Genomic DNA, 14,952 nt, shown 5'->3' on the forward strand with positions numbered 1-14,952 from the left:
ATTTTGGGTTTTTAATGACTTCTTTGAAATGTTCTATGAATGATTTTACAGCAGGCAGATTAATTAAGGCAAATAACAAGAATTGTGTATACATTTATTTTTGGATTCTTTTTTAAGTGTACAGAAGTACACATACGGGCTCAAATATATACACGCACTCACTTAAATATTTTAATAAGTGGATGCTGAAGGTTCAACAATGTCTTCTAACTGAAAAAGACCAAAACCTATTAACTTGCCTGTTACCTACAACTGGACTTTCTTGATAGTAGTTATTGAACTGATCAATATTAAGAACAATGGGAAAAGTGCAAGTTAAGATCCAATGAGAATGTCACAGATCCATTTCTACACAACTGCAGATTCTAAAATTTTCAGTTCAAACAATTGTGCACGAGCATGGTAGTGGTAGCATCCCGCTCTGGGGCTGTTTAGCTGCCGGTGGTGCTCTTAGATTGCAAAAAGTAGATGAAAACATGAAGGAGGAGGGCTTCCTCCAAATTCTGCAACTCCACAATTAGATATTCTAACAGGAAAATGATCGCAAACACACATCAAAGCTGGTTAAGTCACGACCTCAGTCCTATTGAAAAGTTGTCAGCTACGCTTAAAAGCCAGGTCTGTGCCAGAAAACCAAGCAATTGAAATGAACTCAAGGAGAGTGGTGAAATATCTTTGTTGATGAGTACCAAGAATGTCTGGTTGATGTGCAACTTTCTAAAAGACATTTAAATAAATATTGGTCTTCTCTAACCCTGAGCAGATTAGAGAAAATCTCAAATTCACATTTCTGCACCCACTTCTGTTAAAAAAAGAAGAAAAAAAAAAGAAGAAAAGAAGCAATTAAAGACATATGCTGCACAATAAATCTACCCTGGAAAAAGAACAGTTCAAAGAAATCACTAAAAGCCCAAAAAGTATGATGAGATTTATGCCAATGGTGTGTATGTAAACTTTTGATTACAACTCTATATAACATATTAACTTCTTTCACTATATGGGAACTTCAAATGAGCACAAACATATAAACCAAATATCAAGTGAGTTATAACACAACTACATGAAAATAGACTATAGGGATTTATGTGCTCTTTGGTACCTAGCACAGCGCACCCAATTAGTGTGCTGATTGAGGGAGTAGATGAAGCACTGCCGGTGAACACTCCACACTTTAACAGACTTGTCATCTGATGCTGTCACCAGTCTCTGGCCATCATGGGAGAAGGCAACACTGCGTACAGCAGCTGTGTGGGCTTTGAACACTGTTGACTCACCTTTCCTATGAGATGCACATGAAATAACAAAATATAGCCATTTTATTTTTGTTGCCAAGTCACTGCAAGACATTAATTTATACACCAAACTGCAAGTTATTGGACCAAGTTTTAATTCAGAGGTTCAACATGTCCTGGATAAAGTGACTGATGCTTACATTGAAGGTGTCCACAGTCTGACTGTTCTGTCCTTGGAGGAAGAAGCCACCAGATTGCCAGATGGAGAGAATTGCACCCCAGTGATGACATCCTGGTGCCCAACAAATTGAAAGGCCCTCGCCTTGGGAGCCAAATTCCATATCATCAAGTTTTTATCTAATGACCCTGAGGCTGGAGGGACAAAAGGTAACAAAGACACATTGAAAAATATCAAACACAAAATAGATCATAAAACTCCCATCAGTACAGATGGCCTTTGTTAGAGAAATAATGCAAATACATTGGACACTTGCAGGTTAAATGTCCACCAATTAAAACACCCCATTTTGGAACATGGGATAGGTGGTTTCAATATTACTTGCCTAGTTCTAAAAATAGCTTAAATCTGTTCCATCGTTTTAGTTCAAATATTATCAATAAAAATTTGAAACACCTAGCAATGTCAGCATTTCTGGTTAAAAAAAAAAAGTCTTTTACTATAACGTTATTTCAAGGTCAAAAGAATGACACAAGACAACAGCAAATATATGCATGATGTTAAAAGCATGTCTGCATTTGAAAAGTAAGGATTACCCAGTTGTTTGCGGTTGGGATTGAAGTCTGCACAAGTGACAGCATCTTTGTGTCCCTTAAAGTGCCTCTCCAACGTAGGATCCTCCTTCAATTACAATGCTCAATTAGTGTAGAAAAATCTGCGTTCATTGGCGGTGTTTCAAAAAAGTCATCTTGACAGGAAAGTAGGCTGTGTGAAGAATAAATCAATTCTGACTTCTTCGAACTAGGAAAACTCAGCGATTATAGTAAAACATTTGACTTTGATTTTCGAAAGACACTCTGGCGTTGCTCTGCTTCATGAACACTTTCACTCGTTAGGGCCAACTTGCTCAGACTCAAGTCTACTGTTGGATAACCGTGGTAGTCTTTAGTTCCCTGCTCTGCTGCGTGGTCTTCCGACATTACAAACATTACGCTTGGCGAAGCTGAAGAAAGGCACGTGTAAGCGATGCTTTAATAAGTTAATATAGTAGACCCCGTGTGACAGCCCAATCAGTAAATCCTCTTAGCAGACGTAGCTAAAAGAAACTTGCCGACTCGGCTAATATTAGCGTCATATGACGTTATGTACACAAAGTTTCGCTCATTTCTTTTAACGCAAGTATTAAAACAAATATACTTACCATAACAGACGCCATTGTGTGTGTTGAGTAAAATTGCTAAAGTTGTCTGAAGGAAATTTGAACTAACCCGCTCGTCTGCACCTCCATGACTGTCAACACACCACTGCGCGTCCAGCAACTCGTTCAGACCTGGCTTATCGAACTCAGATATAATAGCTCAACACTTGTTTCAGTAAGCTGAATTCTCGTCGTACTTTATGGTTTCCGAGATCAAAAATACACAATGAGTTTCGTTAAACGCATAACAGAATTGCACCTTTCATCTGCAGCGTGAAGCTAAAACGAAAACAAAAAACAACTCGTGTTCTGTAGCAAAGACTGGTGTTGCATTCATGACACATGTTAAAATGGTAAACATAAAAATCTTGACTGGAAATCATCTTTACAAGATAATACTTGAGCACAGAAACCATTCGTAAATACAGAAAAATCACTCAAAATGAACAAAATAGTATTAGTATTATTATTGAATTATTCTATTCAAACTATATGAAAAACTGGTGTCATGTTAAGGATTGAGGGGCTCACTGTAAATATGTGTCGGACAAATCTAAAAATGAGCATGTCATAACAAAGAGAAAAGACTGCGTAAAAATATCGGGTAGAACATACCAAATTCACAAACCACGGATATATTCTACAAACTGTAATTGTGTTGCGCTGTTTTAACCTAACTAGACCTGAACGCGGCATGTCATGAGGGTGGAGCGTCTTCGGCTGCTAAGCGACTTGCCAAACCACTGTGTCGACAGAGCGGGAGAGTATAACCATACCTGATTGGTCGGTGAAAAAACATTGACGAATCAAAACTGAGATTATTAACCTTGAAACTGGACTTTTGATATTGCGGTTTAAAAAGATGTCGCTGAATCGGAGCATCGGCAGCGCAGAGGTAACGTTGGGGAACAAAAACAGCACTGGTTATTTTATTTACCCGCTAAGTGGCATTACTGCACTGTTGAAAAATCCACGTAACTTAATGCGGCTACAGCATGAGCAACAAAAACTAATGTAGCAATCCAAAGAGGTAGCTAGTCGGCTATATTGGTGTCACTGTTACCATATCAACGGTAGTGCACCTGTTAAAATGACAGCATTAGCTAGATTACTCACTAGTATTGAAAAGGTCCTCTTTATTCTAGACTGTACGATTTGCGTTTAAGCTATCACAGCTAACGCAAACTAGTGTCTTTCTTTTCTCCCTGCAGTACATGAAGAAAAAGATACCGAAAAACGCAAAGTATGAGCATGTGAAAACGAGGCTTGACACAGGTACATGTGCGAGATTTACGTGACTGTGTAGCTTATTTTGCTATATGCTCTTTAACTTCCTTATACATGTTAATGTCACATGTTAATGTTTATTTCCTAGGATGTAGTCTCACGAAGTATATGGAAAGACTGGAGGAGATTAAAAAAAGTGAGTAACCTGTCTTTAAGAAATTTGTGCTTGCAGTATCCTTATAAGCGTTCTCATAAAACAGGAACCCAATTTCACTGCGTGGCAGTGTGCATCAATATTAAAAGCACTCTGAATGATTCCATATGTGATCCTTTCGACTGCAAACCATGAAAACAAGCATCCATGCAAAAGCCTGTCCAGACAAACAAGCACCCAATAAAAGAACAACAAAAAGGTATTAAATGTGGATCATTAATGCTCTGAAACATTTATCTGCCTTCTTAATGACTACCAGTCACTTTTAGTCCTAAAACTCACATGTCAGTGTTCCTGCATACAAGTACTCTGCAAGCCAATGCCCTCATGGACTGAGGTGTGCACGTGCTTGCTCCACTGGGTCTAAGCGAAACACAAAACATCTGTTTCTCCAGGCAGCTGGTTGTAATAATACAAAATCCCTGATTAATGTACCACCCCCTTGTGCCACCTGCCACACAGTTGCATCAAAAATAACAGCTCTCTTAGGAGATAACCAACTATTCTTGGTCCTCACTCCTTTAATTTCTATAACCAAGATCTATACTTCATCTTTCTCGCCAGTGATCAATGATCAATGGGTGTCTTTTTGCTCCCCCTGTACTGTCAAAAGGTAAATGAGTGAGCTGCTAACCTACTGATATTTCCCAGTTTAATAAATCAAATTTGTGGAGAGTGATTTTTTTTTTTTTCCTTCTGATTTCTTAGGGATAAGACACACTGATTCCTCCATTCTCTAAAGCAGATTGTACCACTGTTCACATTTTTTCCTCTGTGGGACTGAACCCAGTTTTAAGGGACATACTGGCAAGGTGCCAGCAAGGGTCTTTTGTCAGAGTGTGAATTACTGAGGTCTGAATGGTGATAATACCAGCATGAGCAACACTGATAAAAACAGGTTGAGCAGTTTGATTTGAGCGCTGGGGTGGGAGCTTTAGTGGTAAGGTAGAATGGGAACAGACACGTTAGAGTTGTGGCTCTGTGAAGCAATGGAAGGGGATAAAGAAATACAGGACCTGATAGACCCAGGTGAATTTGATCTACTAAGGCTGCACGCGGTGGCTAAAAGTGCTTTTATACTCTTTTGTTCACGCTTATCAATTACATTAGACTTCACAGAAAGCATTTATGTTCGTCTTCAAGGGTTATTCAAAAGAAGCAGCTATCATCAAGACTGTGATGGTTTTCAGTAGGGCTGGGTATCGTCACTAATTTCTAGAATCGATTCATTTCCGATTCACAAGGTCCCGAATCGATTCGATCTACGATTCGATTCGATTCGATTAAATTCGATTTGAATCTGGGAAATTTTGACAGTCAGAAATATTATAATTCAGATCAGTACATTGACATCTTTTTGTATCTATAAAAAGAAAGCTGACACGCGCAAGACTTTATCAAAGGTGTGAGCATCACAGCAGATGCCTTTGTGTCAAAGTAGCTGAAGATAAAACACAGAAAAACATGAAGGTGGTTTTCCTGGCCTGGGATTTTATAAAAATATTCTGCAGTACATCAAAAACGAAAGAAAACCATTAATCAACATATGAACGTTACCTCTGACGTTACAGCGGTTTTATTAGAGACACGGCTAAGCGTTTTGCATTTTGCATAATTTTAAAAAGTTTAAATTTGTTCAGTATTGAACGGCAGAAATTAGGTTTTCTTTTCGAAGTATGTAAGCGAAAAAAAAAAAAAACAGCGGCCGACAGCGCTGTAAACAACAGTAGACTTGTGCGGAACAAGCAAGCGAATAATGCAGAAAACAGTACACAGAGAGAGAGAGCTGTGCATGAAGTGTGATTTTATCGTGGGTGAAGCAAAACAGTAAAAGTCAGAGGGAATTCATGATGATGTTTACGTGAAGCGTAGTTTGGATCTTCTTTTGCTGCTGGTTCAGTCAATATTGTTTGAGAGAGATAAAACTAACAGCTTTAGAATCAGCGCAAAAGGGCGTGAACACAAAGCGCGGACCATGAAACATCAGAATCAGGGAGCTGTCGGCTTTCAGCCCCGACCGTGTCCGTGCAGTTGTTGTGCCAGAAAGTGATTGCCGTCCGCGGGAACGCGCGCAGCCGCTTAAAGCTGCAGCGCCCGTCGGGTGAGAAAGGCGACATCTCACTGATTCTGATCCGCGGGTCTGCGCTGTGTGTTTACGTCCTTGTGCAGAATCCGTGTTCCTGCTCTCATTTACTGTCTTAGCTCTTTGGTGGTTGTTGAAATTTTGTGAGGTTTCACCTGAGATTCTGGCGTTTCGGGCAAAATAAATTTATATTAAAAAATCGATTCAGGATTTTAATGAATCGATTTCACGTTATCCAAGCCAGAATCGATTTTAATCGATGAATCGATTATTAAAACCCACCCCTAGTTTTCAGCATTGCATATATATTAGATTCATGCATTTGTTTTCTTTCCATTTAAGATTACAGGTATCGAAAAGATGAAATCTTCAAACGATTAAAAGTGACAACATTTGCACAACTGGTAAGCATGAAAATTGTCTTTTTCCAGGACTGTAACATTCTGTAAGTTTGTTGTTGCAATCAGTGGAAAGTCTACCTGCCAACTTGATCCATAAATGGTGATTAAACAAATGGCTCTCTGTTTATTGATATTTTTTCTTTTATTTTCCGCAAGCTTCAGGATGTGTATATCTTTTGTTACATTTTCATTTATAATTCTGTTTAAAAAATTTTCTTCTCCTTTATCTTCAAAATGTTCTTTTCCACACCAGATACTGCAGGTGGCCTCTGTTTCCGACCTGAATGAAAATGAGAAGGATAGTGAATCTCACAGTCCAGATGGTAATAGTTGCAGTCAGAATTACTTGTTCACTTAGCATGACTTACTGACAGTAGCTGACAGTGTATTGTAATGTATGGTTATTTATTTGTAGATGGCCTGCGGTTGGAGTCTGGAGGAGACTCAGAGTTTGCGTCTGAACACACCAATGGCGCTTTGCTGACATCAGTCCTGTCAGACCGTCAGGAGACAGGAGACGCCAGTGAAGTCTGCTACACTGCTAGGTCAACACTTCTAAGGTCATTTACAGCACTCCGTAAACCTTTACAGAGTTTTCCATACTATTTGTATTTGGACAGACAAACTCTATTATGACAACATTTACTATTATTATTACTGTTTATATTAAATGTATCCTAAGGCAACAGCAAGTATCATTACATTGTGTTTCCTTTTTAAAGATTTTGACAATTTCTCGATGCAGTATCTGACTTCTACATAAGGTCAATTTTCTTTTTCCAGGAGTCTAATTCGTATGTGCAACTGCACTAGCAGATAGATCAGATCTGGATGGGTATTACATTGTGATTTCACCCATTTCAAGATGTCTTTTGATATCTACCCACATTAATAGATGGCTTATAAAGTCTTGAGAATTGAACTTTCTATGGTGGCCTTGAGAGGTCAAATGGACTGCAACAAAACATTGAAAAAGCACACAAAACACAACAGAAGTTGAATAAAACACAACGGAAGTAGAAAAAAACAAAAACAAAAGTTGAATGAAACAACAGAAATAAAAAGAAAAACGCTTCGAAAGCTAAAAAATTCCAAAATAAAACTGATGTGTTTCTGGGGACACAATAAGTTTTTTTTTGTTGTTGTTGTTTTTTTAAGTGATAGGTTTGTTGTCCTTGGATACTTCCATTTTTTTTCTAAGTGATTTAAATGTTGACCTATGTCATTGTTTACATTTTGCACAGCATCCCAACTTTTTCTTCTTGGAAGTGTTTTGTAGAACGATACACAGAGAGTTTGTTGAAAGCCAACCTGCGTTACATTATCAGCCTCCGTCACACCCAGCACATAAAAATCGCTACATTAACCCCAAGCACACCTGAAACCTACACCAACTGTTCATTATCTGTTTACATACAACATACTTTTTGCACCTAAGGGCATCCGTTTGTCCAAAAACCCTCACTTCCCTGTTTATTTTACACTTAATGACCTCTCTCACTCTGTTCTTTGGATCCCATACTCTCCAATTATCATCATTATCATCATCGTGCACTTTAAATAGGAATCCCACAGGTGTAATTCTATCGGTGGCCTCTCTGAAGGGACAGACTGCCATTGTAATGGGAGCCCTTTGGAGCATGCGTCACCCTGTGCTTGGGGACAGATGGAGACAGAAATAAGGGGAGCACTGGGTTAAACTTGTGACTCGTTGTTTGACAAACTCTCATTAGGCCTTCTGTCCTTTATGAGACAAAGTGACTACTCTACTATATTGACTCAACACTGCTGTCACCAGGCTTTTATAGTTATATGTCAGGAGAAGTTACAAGTTCTAAAATGAGTGGAAATGATTTGTAGCCCATGTTAGACTAAGATTAACTGTAGAGGGTGTCGGCTGGGTGAACTGGGTGAATCACATCAGGCAAAAAATATAAAGTGTCAGTATCAGGTTTTAGTCTTTGCCTCAGTGTACACATAATAATATGCTCTGTCCACACAATATATACCTTCAATCTTACAATTAAAATATCTGTTATTTTCATATGTTGGATACTTAGTTATTTAGCATCCCTGAGTTATACATGTGACAGATGCCAGACTCAGAAAAACTACAATATAAAATGCCAGTAGCTGCAGACAGTCTGAGGCTCTCCAACCTTTGACCTTTCAGTGTTATTAGTGGTGTGGGAGAGCTGAATATAGACAGGAGCAGTCAAAAGATGACAAGTGAGTTGGTGTCCAGCCCAGAGCCAACTGACAGGCCCTACACCGATTGCCCCTACCTGCTGCTGGATGTGAGAGATCGTGACGAGTATGACTGCTGCCACATCATTAGCGGTAGGTAAACATGAAGCTGGATCACTGAACTCCTTGTACAAAAAATTTAAAATTAAATTTCAATTGTATGTCTTTCGTGCAGCACACAGTTTTCCCATTGCCCTGCTATCTCGGACAATGAACCCCTACACCAAAGACGTGCTGGAATACGTATCCTTTTATAGTCACATCACAAATTCGCCAGTTGTTAATGTTTCATATCACAAATGTGAATAGTAACAGTTGACTACTGACTGCACCTTAACCCACCAATGGTGTAGAAAAATGCCCCAGGAAAGATCATCATTGTATATGATGAGGATGAGAGAATAGCTAGCCAGGCAGCTACTGCCATGTGTGAACGAGGGTTTGAGAATCTGTTTATGCTCAGTGGAGGTAAGCTCTAATATCACTGAAACCTTTTAAAGTACTTTCTCTCGAAGTAATCTGTTTCATAGTGAACATGTGATATGTGTCCAGGTGTGAACCTGCCAACCTTATATGTTTTCCTATGAACTCAGAGATTAGGGCTGTTCGATATAACGATATATATCGGATGACGATATAAAAACATCTGTCGTCTCATTTTACGCTATCATTTGTTTCGTAGTGTCGCAAAATAAACGTTTACGGCAATATTTTTTCATCATTTTGATGGTCACTGTAGTGGCTATATTAATTTCTTAAAGTTCTCTCTTTCTCTTATATTTAATATAACCACACTACGGACGGACAAACGCCTAATTTTATGTGTTGTCGTTAGCACCAACAACGGTAAAACCATCGCGTGTCCGCTTGTTCCACATAAACCTTTCACAATAAAGCTCAAAATCCTGTTGAGTTTTTTCAAAATAAACTGAATCACATGAAAGAGTATGCAGAGTATTTATGGATGAGAAGCAAAAAAGAGCCGTCAGGTGCTAAAAAATAAACCTTAGACTCAAACGTTAGAACAGGCTTTTCCCCGCAGCACGACTCCAGGTACACGACCCCCGGTTGGAAACACTTCACGCAAGTCGAGCTGCCTGAGATTCACAGAATTTACAGAAAATGTTAAATTTTTGTGATTTATATCGTTATCGGGACAATAGATGACTTATATCGGGATATGAGATTTTGGTCATATCGCACAGCCCTATCAGAGACTGTGGCCAAAATGCACCATCGCCCTTTTCTGCAGCAGCTCTGGCATGTGAACACTAACTTCTACAATTTTGTTTTATTAAAAAGAAGTTTTGTAAAAATCTGGAGGAGGATCACACTACAACAGGTTCAATTCATCTGCTGCAGAAAAAGGGCGTTGGATTTAAGTTCATTTTAATTCAAAATTATAATCAAAATCAGCCAGTTTAAGCTTGTCCTGTTAGTTTGACCAAGCCTTTGTCTTCATGTGTCCTGCCTTGCCAGGTCTCAGAGTAATTGCTCAAAAATTTCCAAGCGGTATGACAACAGGCTCCATCCCCACCTCATGCCTGTCCTCTCCTACGTCATCAAAAGGGAAAAAATGCAACGCTTCACAGCAGCTGGCATGGGCAGCAGAGAAGAGGTGGCGGTTCACATCAGATGAGCTGGCCAAGATCCAGGAGCAGCTGGAAGAAATACTCATCCCCAGTAACTCTAACAGTAAGAAGACACTGTTAAAGATTTAAAATCCAACTGGAAATCCAATTTGTACAACACAGCAGTTGGCAGCCGCTTGCTGCATTTCCAGACTTTTCTCCTTTTAAACTATTAAAACAACGGTCTTTGTTCCTGTATTACGGTATTTAAAACCTTGTGTCCCATATGCAATATTTTCTATTTCATAGACTACTGAGGTTGAAGCTAAATACTTATTTGATTGTTCCAGTTGTTGTTGTTGTTGTTATTATCATTATTATCATTATTATTATTATTGTTATTATTATTAACAATAAAAATAATAGTATTACCATATTGCTTCCATAAAGTAATGCTGTGGCCTATGTTTACTGCAGGTCGAATGTCCAGCCGAATGTCAACCAGCAGTGCCCGATCTACTGCATCAAGTCGTCACAGTTCCTCTACAAGTGGTAGAGGCAGTGCGCGAGTTCAGAGCAGTAGATCCTGGAAATAACCCCACTCCTTTCTTAACCACAGTTGTTAACAAATATACCTCTAAATAAGAGTCCATGTCTTTCAGTTAAATCTAGCATTCAGCTGGATCCAGTATCATTTGTGGAAAAAACAAAATAAGTAAATAAAAATTCAGCTTTGTTCCAGGATTTTCTCTGAATGCTAACATTCTCCTCGAATATATTTCTGTATGTTGGAAATGTCATGCTAATCAGTTTACAACCAGCACACTAGCAAGACATTCACATCTGGATAGTAGTGTGACACTGCATATGAAAAATATGTTAGGAACAACACAGATGTTTTATTTGAGACTCTGAATGGTTTCCAGTTGATTTCTTACACAGTGCTTCAAAGTGAACCTGAGATCAAAGCACTTTTCTCACACTTATAACACTATTAATCAGTTTACACCAGCTAATAAATCTGCACAAATAAATCTGTGGATGGTCTGGTCATATTTCTGCTGGAGCCAGGGGAAAAATGAATGTTAATATGACATGAAGCATATGCTGGAAATCTCTTTATGAAATGAAGTGTAATGTATTGCACAAGTGATGTTATAGAGTTTAATCCAGTGTGTTAGGTTTTGAAAAGTTGTGCTGTATTTTTGTAACTTTTGTCATTCTATTATGACAGTTCACCAACAGTCTTTAACTGCAGTTTCAACATTTTAGTGTATTTTTTTTAATCTTTTTGTGAGTTTGTAAAAAATACTGTGAAATGTTCACATTGTGTGACTAATGGAAACCTTCACACTGACATTCATGATACAGATCAGTCACTAAAGAAAATATATGAACGTGTTTGTCGTGGCCAGAGCATATTTATTACAAGCATTGCCTACATCTTAAGAGCAGTATTGCTTTTTGTGGCCTGTTGTTTGCCTGTTAGTGACTTTACATGTCCCTGGTCAGCTTTCCCTGTCAAGTGCATTTTTATCTAACCCATCTTTTCACCATCTGTCTTAAATTGGTTACATGATTTTATTTGTAATGAATATCAAATAAAGGGTAAAATGGTTTTCCTGTATCTTTTTTGTTTTATTTGACCCACCACCTACTTTCACACAGGTACTCCTGTGGTTTCATCTGAGATGCATAGAATTACCTTTTGTATTTAAAATGTCACATAAATTATATATACTTCTGCAGTGGTAAATGTTTATACGAAATATGGCGAAATGGCAATGACGATCATGGTTCAAGCGAGTCTTATTCCACACAGACAATAACACATTCTTTACTTCAGCTTAATGCAATGTGTTCTTCTTGTGAATCTTCATGATGCCAGTGATTTCAGTGTTTGATATGACCATTTCAGGCACATATCAAGCATTAGGTGCCTGGGCCTTGGCCCATGGGGACTGGCCGAGCTCAGCCTGAAGATACTACTTGGGTCAGTCCTGCTGTGAGGTGGGAGTCCTGGGCCTCTGATCCCCGGTTTCCAAAATTGGCATGTGGCACATGGAACATCACCTCACGCAACTAGCCTATGGGACGTATCCTATTTTAACCTTGGGATTTCCGGGCCATACTCCTCACCCATGTTTCTGTATACTATGCTAACCACTTGGCTAAGGTGCCCCATGTATGTCCTGCCTGCTAGCATCTTGCCTCCTGCTGTTATGTGCTAAAATGTGTCCAGGCCATTGTTGCACACCCTGCACCTGGGGTCTTGGCTGATGTGGTAGAGCACAGACTCTATTCATCTTGTGCTTAGAGTTTGTTGCTGTGCTGCCATGATTAGTGCCTCTGTGTTGTCTTTCAGTCCAGCCACTAGTAGGAATTGTGGATGTCAACCACTCCTATCTTACACTGGTGCATACTGTGCAGGGTATGTACTCCTACCTGACGGTAGACTAATAAATGTCTGAAGTATTTTTGTGCCAAAAGCTCTGACCAAGTAAAGATAATTATTTCTGTTTGAAATTGCAAAATGTGAACATTTTGTGAAGAAAAATGTGACTTTGCAAATATTAATTGGGATCATATTACATCAATAGATAATTTGGATCTGTGTTGTTATTCCACAATGACATTTTGAGTGAAATAACAGATAAATATATAAAAACAAAAAACATCAAATGCAAGCAAAGGGAGACAGATTTACCGTGGTTAAATAGTGAAGTACATAAAGTTAAACACAAATAAGATTTTGCTTTAAAAACGGCTTTGACTACCAAAATCAACACTGATCACATAAAAGCCTAAGAAATTAAAGTAGTCCTGAAATTATGTAAAGCTAAAGCTTTATATTGCACTCGTCTTTTAGAAAAAGCTAAGATCATAAATTTCACTTTGGAATCACTTAAATAAGTTAATTAATAGATCATCGAGTCGGAAGGAAATTAAGGAAATAAATTTAAATGGTACAATTGTTACAGATTAGGGTTGTTTCATTAAAAAATACAGGAATTTACTGACATTTACAAATTGGTCAATTAGAAATAGAAGATGAAAATGAGTGGAAAAGGGTATTAATTACTCCAGTTTTTAAAGGAGAGGACAATGATTTGATATGCAACTATGATCCAATTTCCATACTTCCTGTTCCGTCAATGGTACTTGAGAAAAGTGTCGCTACACACAATTGATCAGTCTGAGACTAATCAACATCTTCATCCAATGTAGTTTGGTTTTAGACTAAAATGTTCTACAGGAAATTTCTACAAATTCCTACTTTCTTGAAAATATTAAATAATTTTTAGATGATGACAGTGTTGTGGGGGTAGCATTTCTTGGCCTAAAAGGCATCTGACACTGTCAGCTATAACATGCTTTTCTCTTAATTGTTTTTAATTTGATTTATCAAAACAAGCACTTTATTGGATTGTGTAATATCATCACACAGGATAACAGTGTTTGAAGGTTGACCAAGAAATGTCAATGGGTCTTCTTCAAGGATCACTCCTGCGTCCACTGCTGTTTAGCTTGTTTATTAATGACTTGCCTGCCAGCTACATTGTGAATGTTAAAGCCCAACAAGGGACAAGAGTTGAACATTTGCAACAGCTATAAATTCTCTGTGCACTACATCAGTTCCTTGCTTCATATTGGAACAATGTTAAGTTCCATTGTCCCTTTTAAATAAATAAAGAATAAAAGAAAGAGAGGTCAAACGCCAGCCACTGCTCAATAGAGCGGTCACTCAAGATTGTAAGGTTGACTACAACACAGCCTAAGATTTAATGCCTCACACATGGATCCTGGAATGGTTGGAACTATTTAAGATTATTGGAATGTAGCAATTGTCAGCCACCTCCTCTACATGTATGATATCAAGCTGTATGACAAGAGTGAACGAGACATCAACTTACTGATCCATACCACTAGGATCTAAGGCATCGACATCAAAATAAAGAAGTGTAGTTAGATGGTAACAAAGTGAGGGAAGGTAGTCAGAATGGGGGATTATACAACTAGAAGGCAACATTGCAGACACTGAGGGAGCTACAAGTATCTGGGAATCCCACAGGCAAATAGGAACACTAAATAGGCCATTGGGAAAGCTTCATCCACCAAATGCCTCCAGAGAATAAGGGAAGTCCTGAGGAGTCAGTTGCATGTAAAGAACAAAATTAACACCCACACCCTGCTTGTCATCAGGTACCCTGCTGGGATAATAAGCTGGCCAAAGGAGGTGATAAAAGCCACTTCCATCAAGACGAGAAAGTCCTTATCATGTATGGAGGGTTTCACCCCAAATCCAGCATCATGACACTCACTAAGAACCAGTGAATGTCAGAACCACTGTCCAGAATCAGACAAAAAACATCCACAAGTACATCAGGAAGTTTGCCACAACTGACTGTGTGCTTAGTGAATATCACAGGCAGCATAAACCTGAGAAAAAAGAGGAGCAAGGGGAGGAGCCATCATGGAAGACAAGTCCCTGCACAGTATGTCCCACCATACGATAGGAGGAATGGCTGACATCCAGAATTCCTACCAGTGGCTGGACAAAGCTGGACTGAAAGACAACACAGAGGCACTAATCATGGCAG

At 38.7% G+C, this 14,952-nt stretch overlaps 2 protein-coding genes across 4 annotated transcripts in view; one reads left to right on the plus strand and one right to left on the minus strand.

Moving 5' to 3' along the window:
• poc1b (POC1 centriolar protein B) overlaps positions 1 to 2,914 on the minus strand; it is a 35,661-nt gene extending 32,747 nt beyond the window's left edge. The window contains exons 1-4 of one of the 3 annotated variants that reach the window (XM_039614295.1): positions 2,612 to 2,914; positions 2,007 to 2,091; positions 1,433 to 1,604; positions 1,275 to 1,279 (exon numbers count right to left, since the gene is read on the minus strand). In XM_039614295.1, the coding sequence (XP_039470229.1) occupies positions 1,275 to 1,279; positions 1,433 to 1,573 (146 nt within the window). In that variant the 5' untranslated portion in view covers positions 1,574 to 1,604; positions 2,007 to 2,091; positions 2,612 to 2,914. Of the gene's footprint in view, positions 1 to 1,099; positions 1,280 to 1,432; positions 1,605 to 2,006; positions 2,176 to 2,611 lie in introns of all 3 variants that reach the window. The other 2 variants (XM_039614294.1, XM_031736251.2) reach the window with 2 other exon arrangements.
• A 403-nt stretch (positions 2,915 to 3,317) lies between these two features.
• cep41 (centrosomal protein 41) lies at positions 3,318 to 11,970 on the plus strand. Its single transcript, XM_031736306.2, has 11 exons — positions 3,318 to 3,503; positions 3,820 to 3,883; positions 3,984 to 4,031; positions 6,475 to 6,536; positions 6,787 to 6,856; positions 6,949 to 7,093; positions 8,707 to 8,873; positions 8,956 to 9,023; positions 9,134 to 9,248; positions 10,260 to 10,475; positions 10,829 to 11,970. The coding sequence occupies exons 1-11, from the start codon at positions 3,471 to 3,473 to the stop codon at positions 10,945 to 10,947; spliced, it is 1,107 nt and encodes a 368-aa protein (XP_031592166.1). The 5' UTR covers positions 3,318 to 3,470; the 3' UTR covers positions 10,948 to 11,970.
• The last annotated feature ends 2,982 nt before the right edge of the window (positions 11,971 to 14,952 follow it).

This window comes from Oreochromis aureus, linkage group 7, assembly GCF_013358895.1.
Source record: "Oreochromis aureus strain Israel breed Guangdong linkage group 7, ZZ_aureus, whole genome shotgun sequence".
NCBI classification, from domain to species: Eukaryota; Metazoa; Chordata; class Actinopteri; order Cichliformes; family Cichlidae; genus Oreochromis; species Oreochromis aureus.

What these genes read in the sequence shown, in the direction of transcription:
- cep41 (XM_031736306.2), top strand. Translation starts at nt 3,471, where the DNA reads ATGTCGCTGAATCGGAGCATCGGCAGCGCAGAG. An exon ending in TGACAACATTTGCACAACTG is followed by an intron (nt 6,537 to 6,786) that starts GTAAGCATGAAA and finishes TTTCCACACCAG; the next exon opens with ATACTGCAGGTGGCCTCTGT. An exon ending in TGAATCTCACAGTCCAGATG is followed by an intron (nt 6,857 to 6,948) that starts GTAATAGTTGCA and finishes ATTTATTTGTAG; the next exon opens with ATGGCCTGCGGTTGGAGTCT.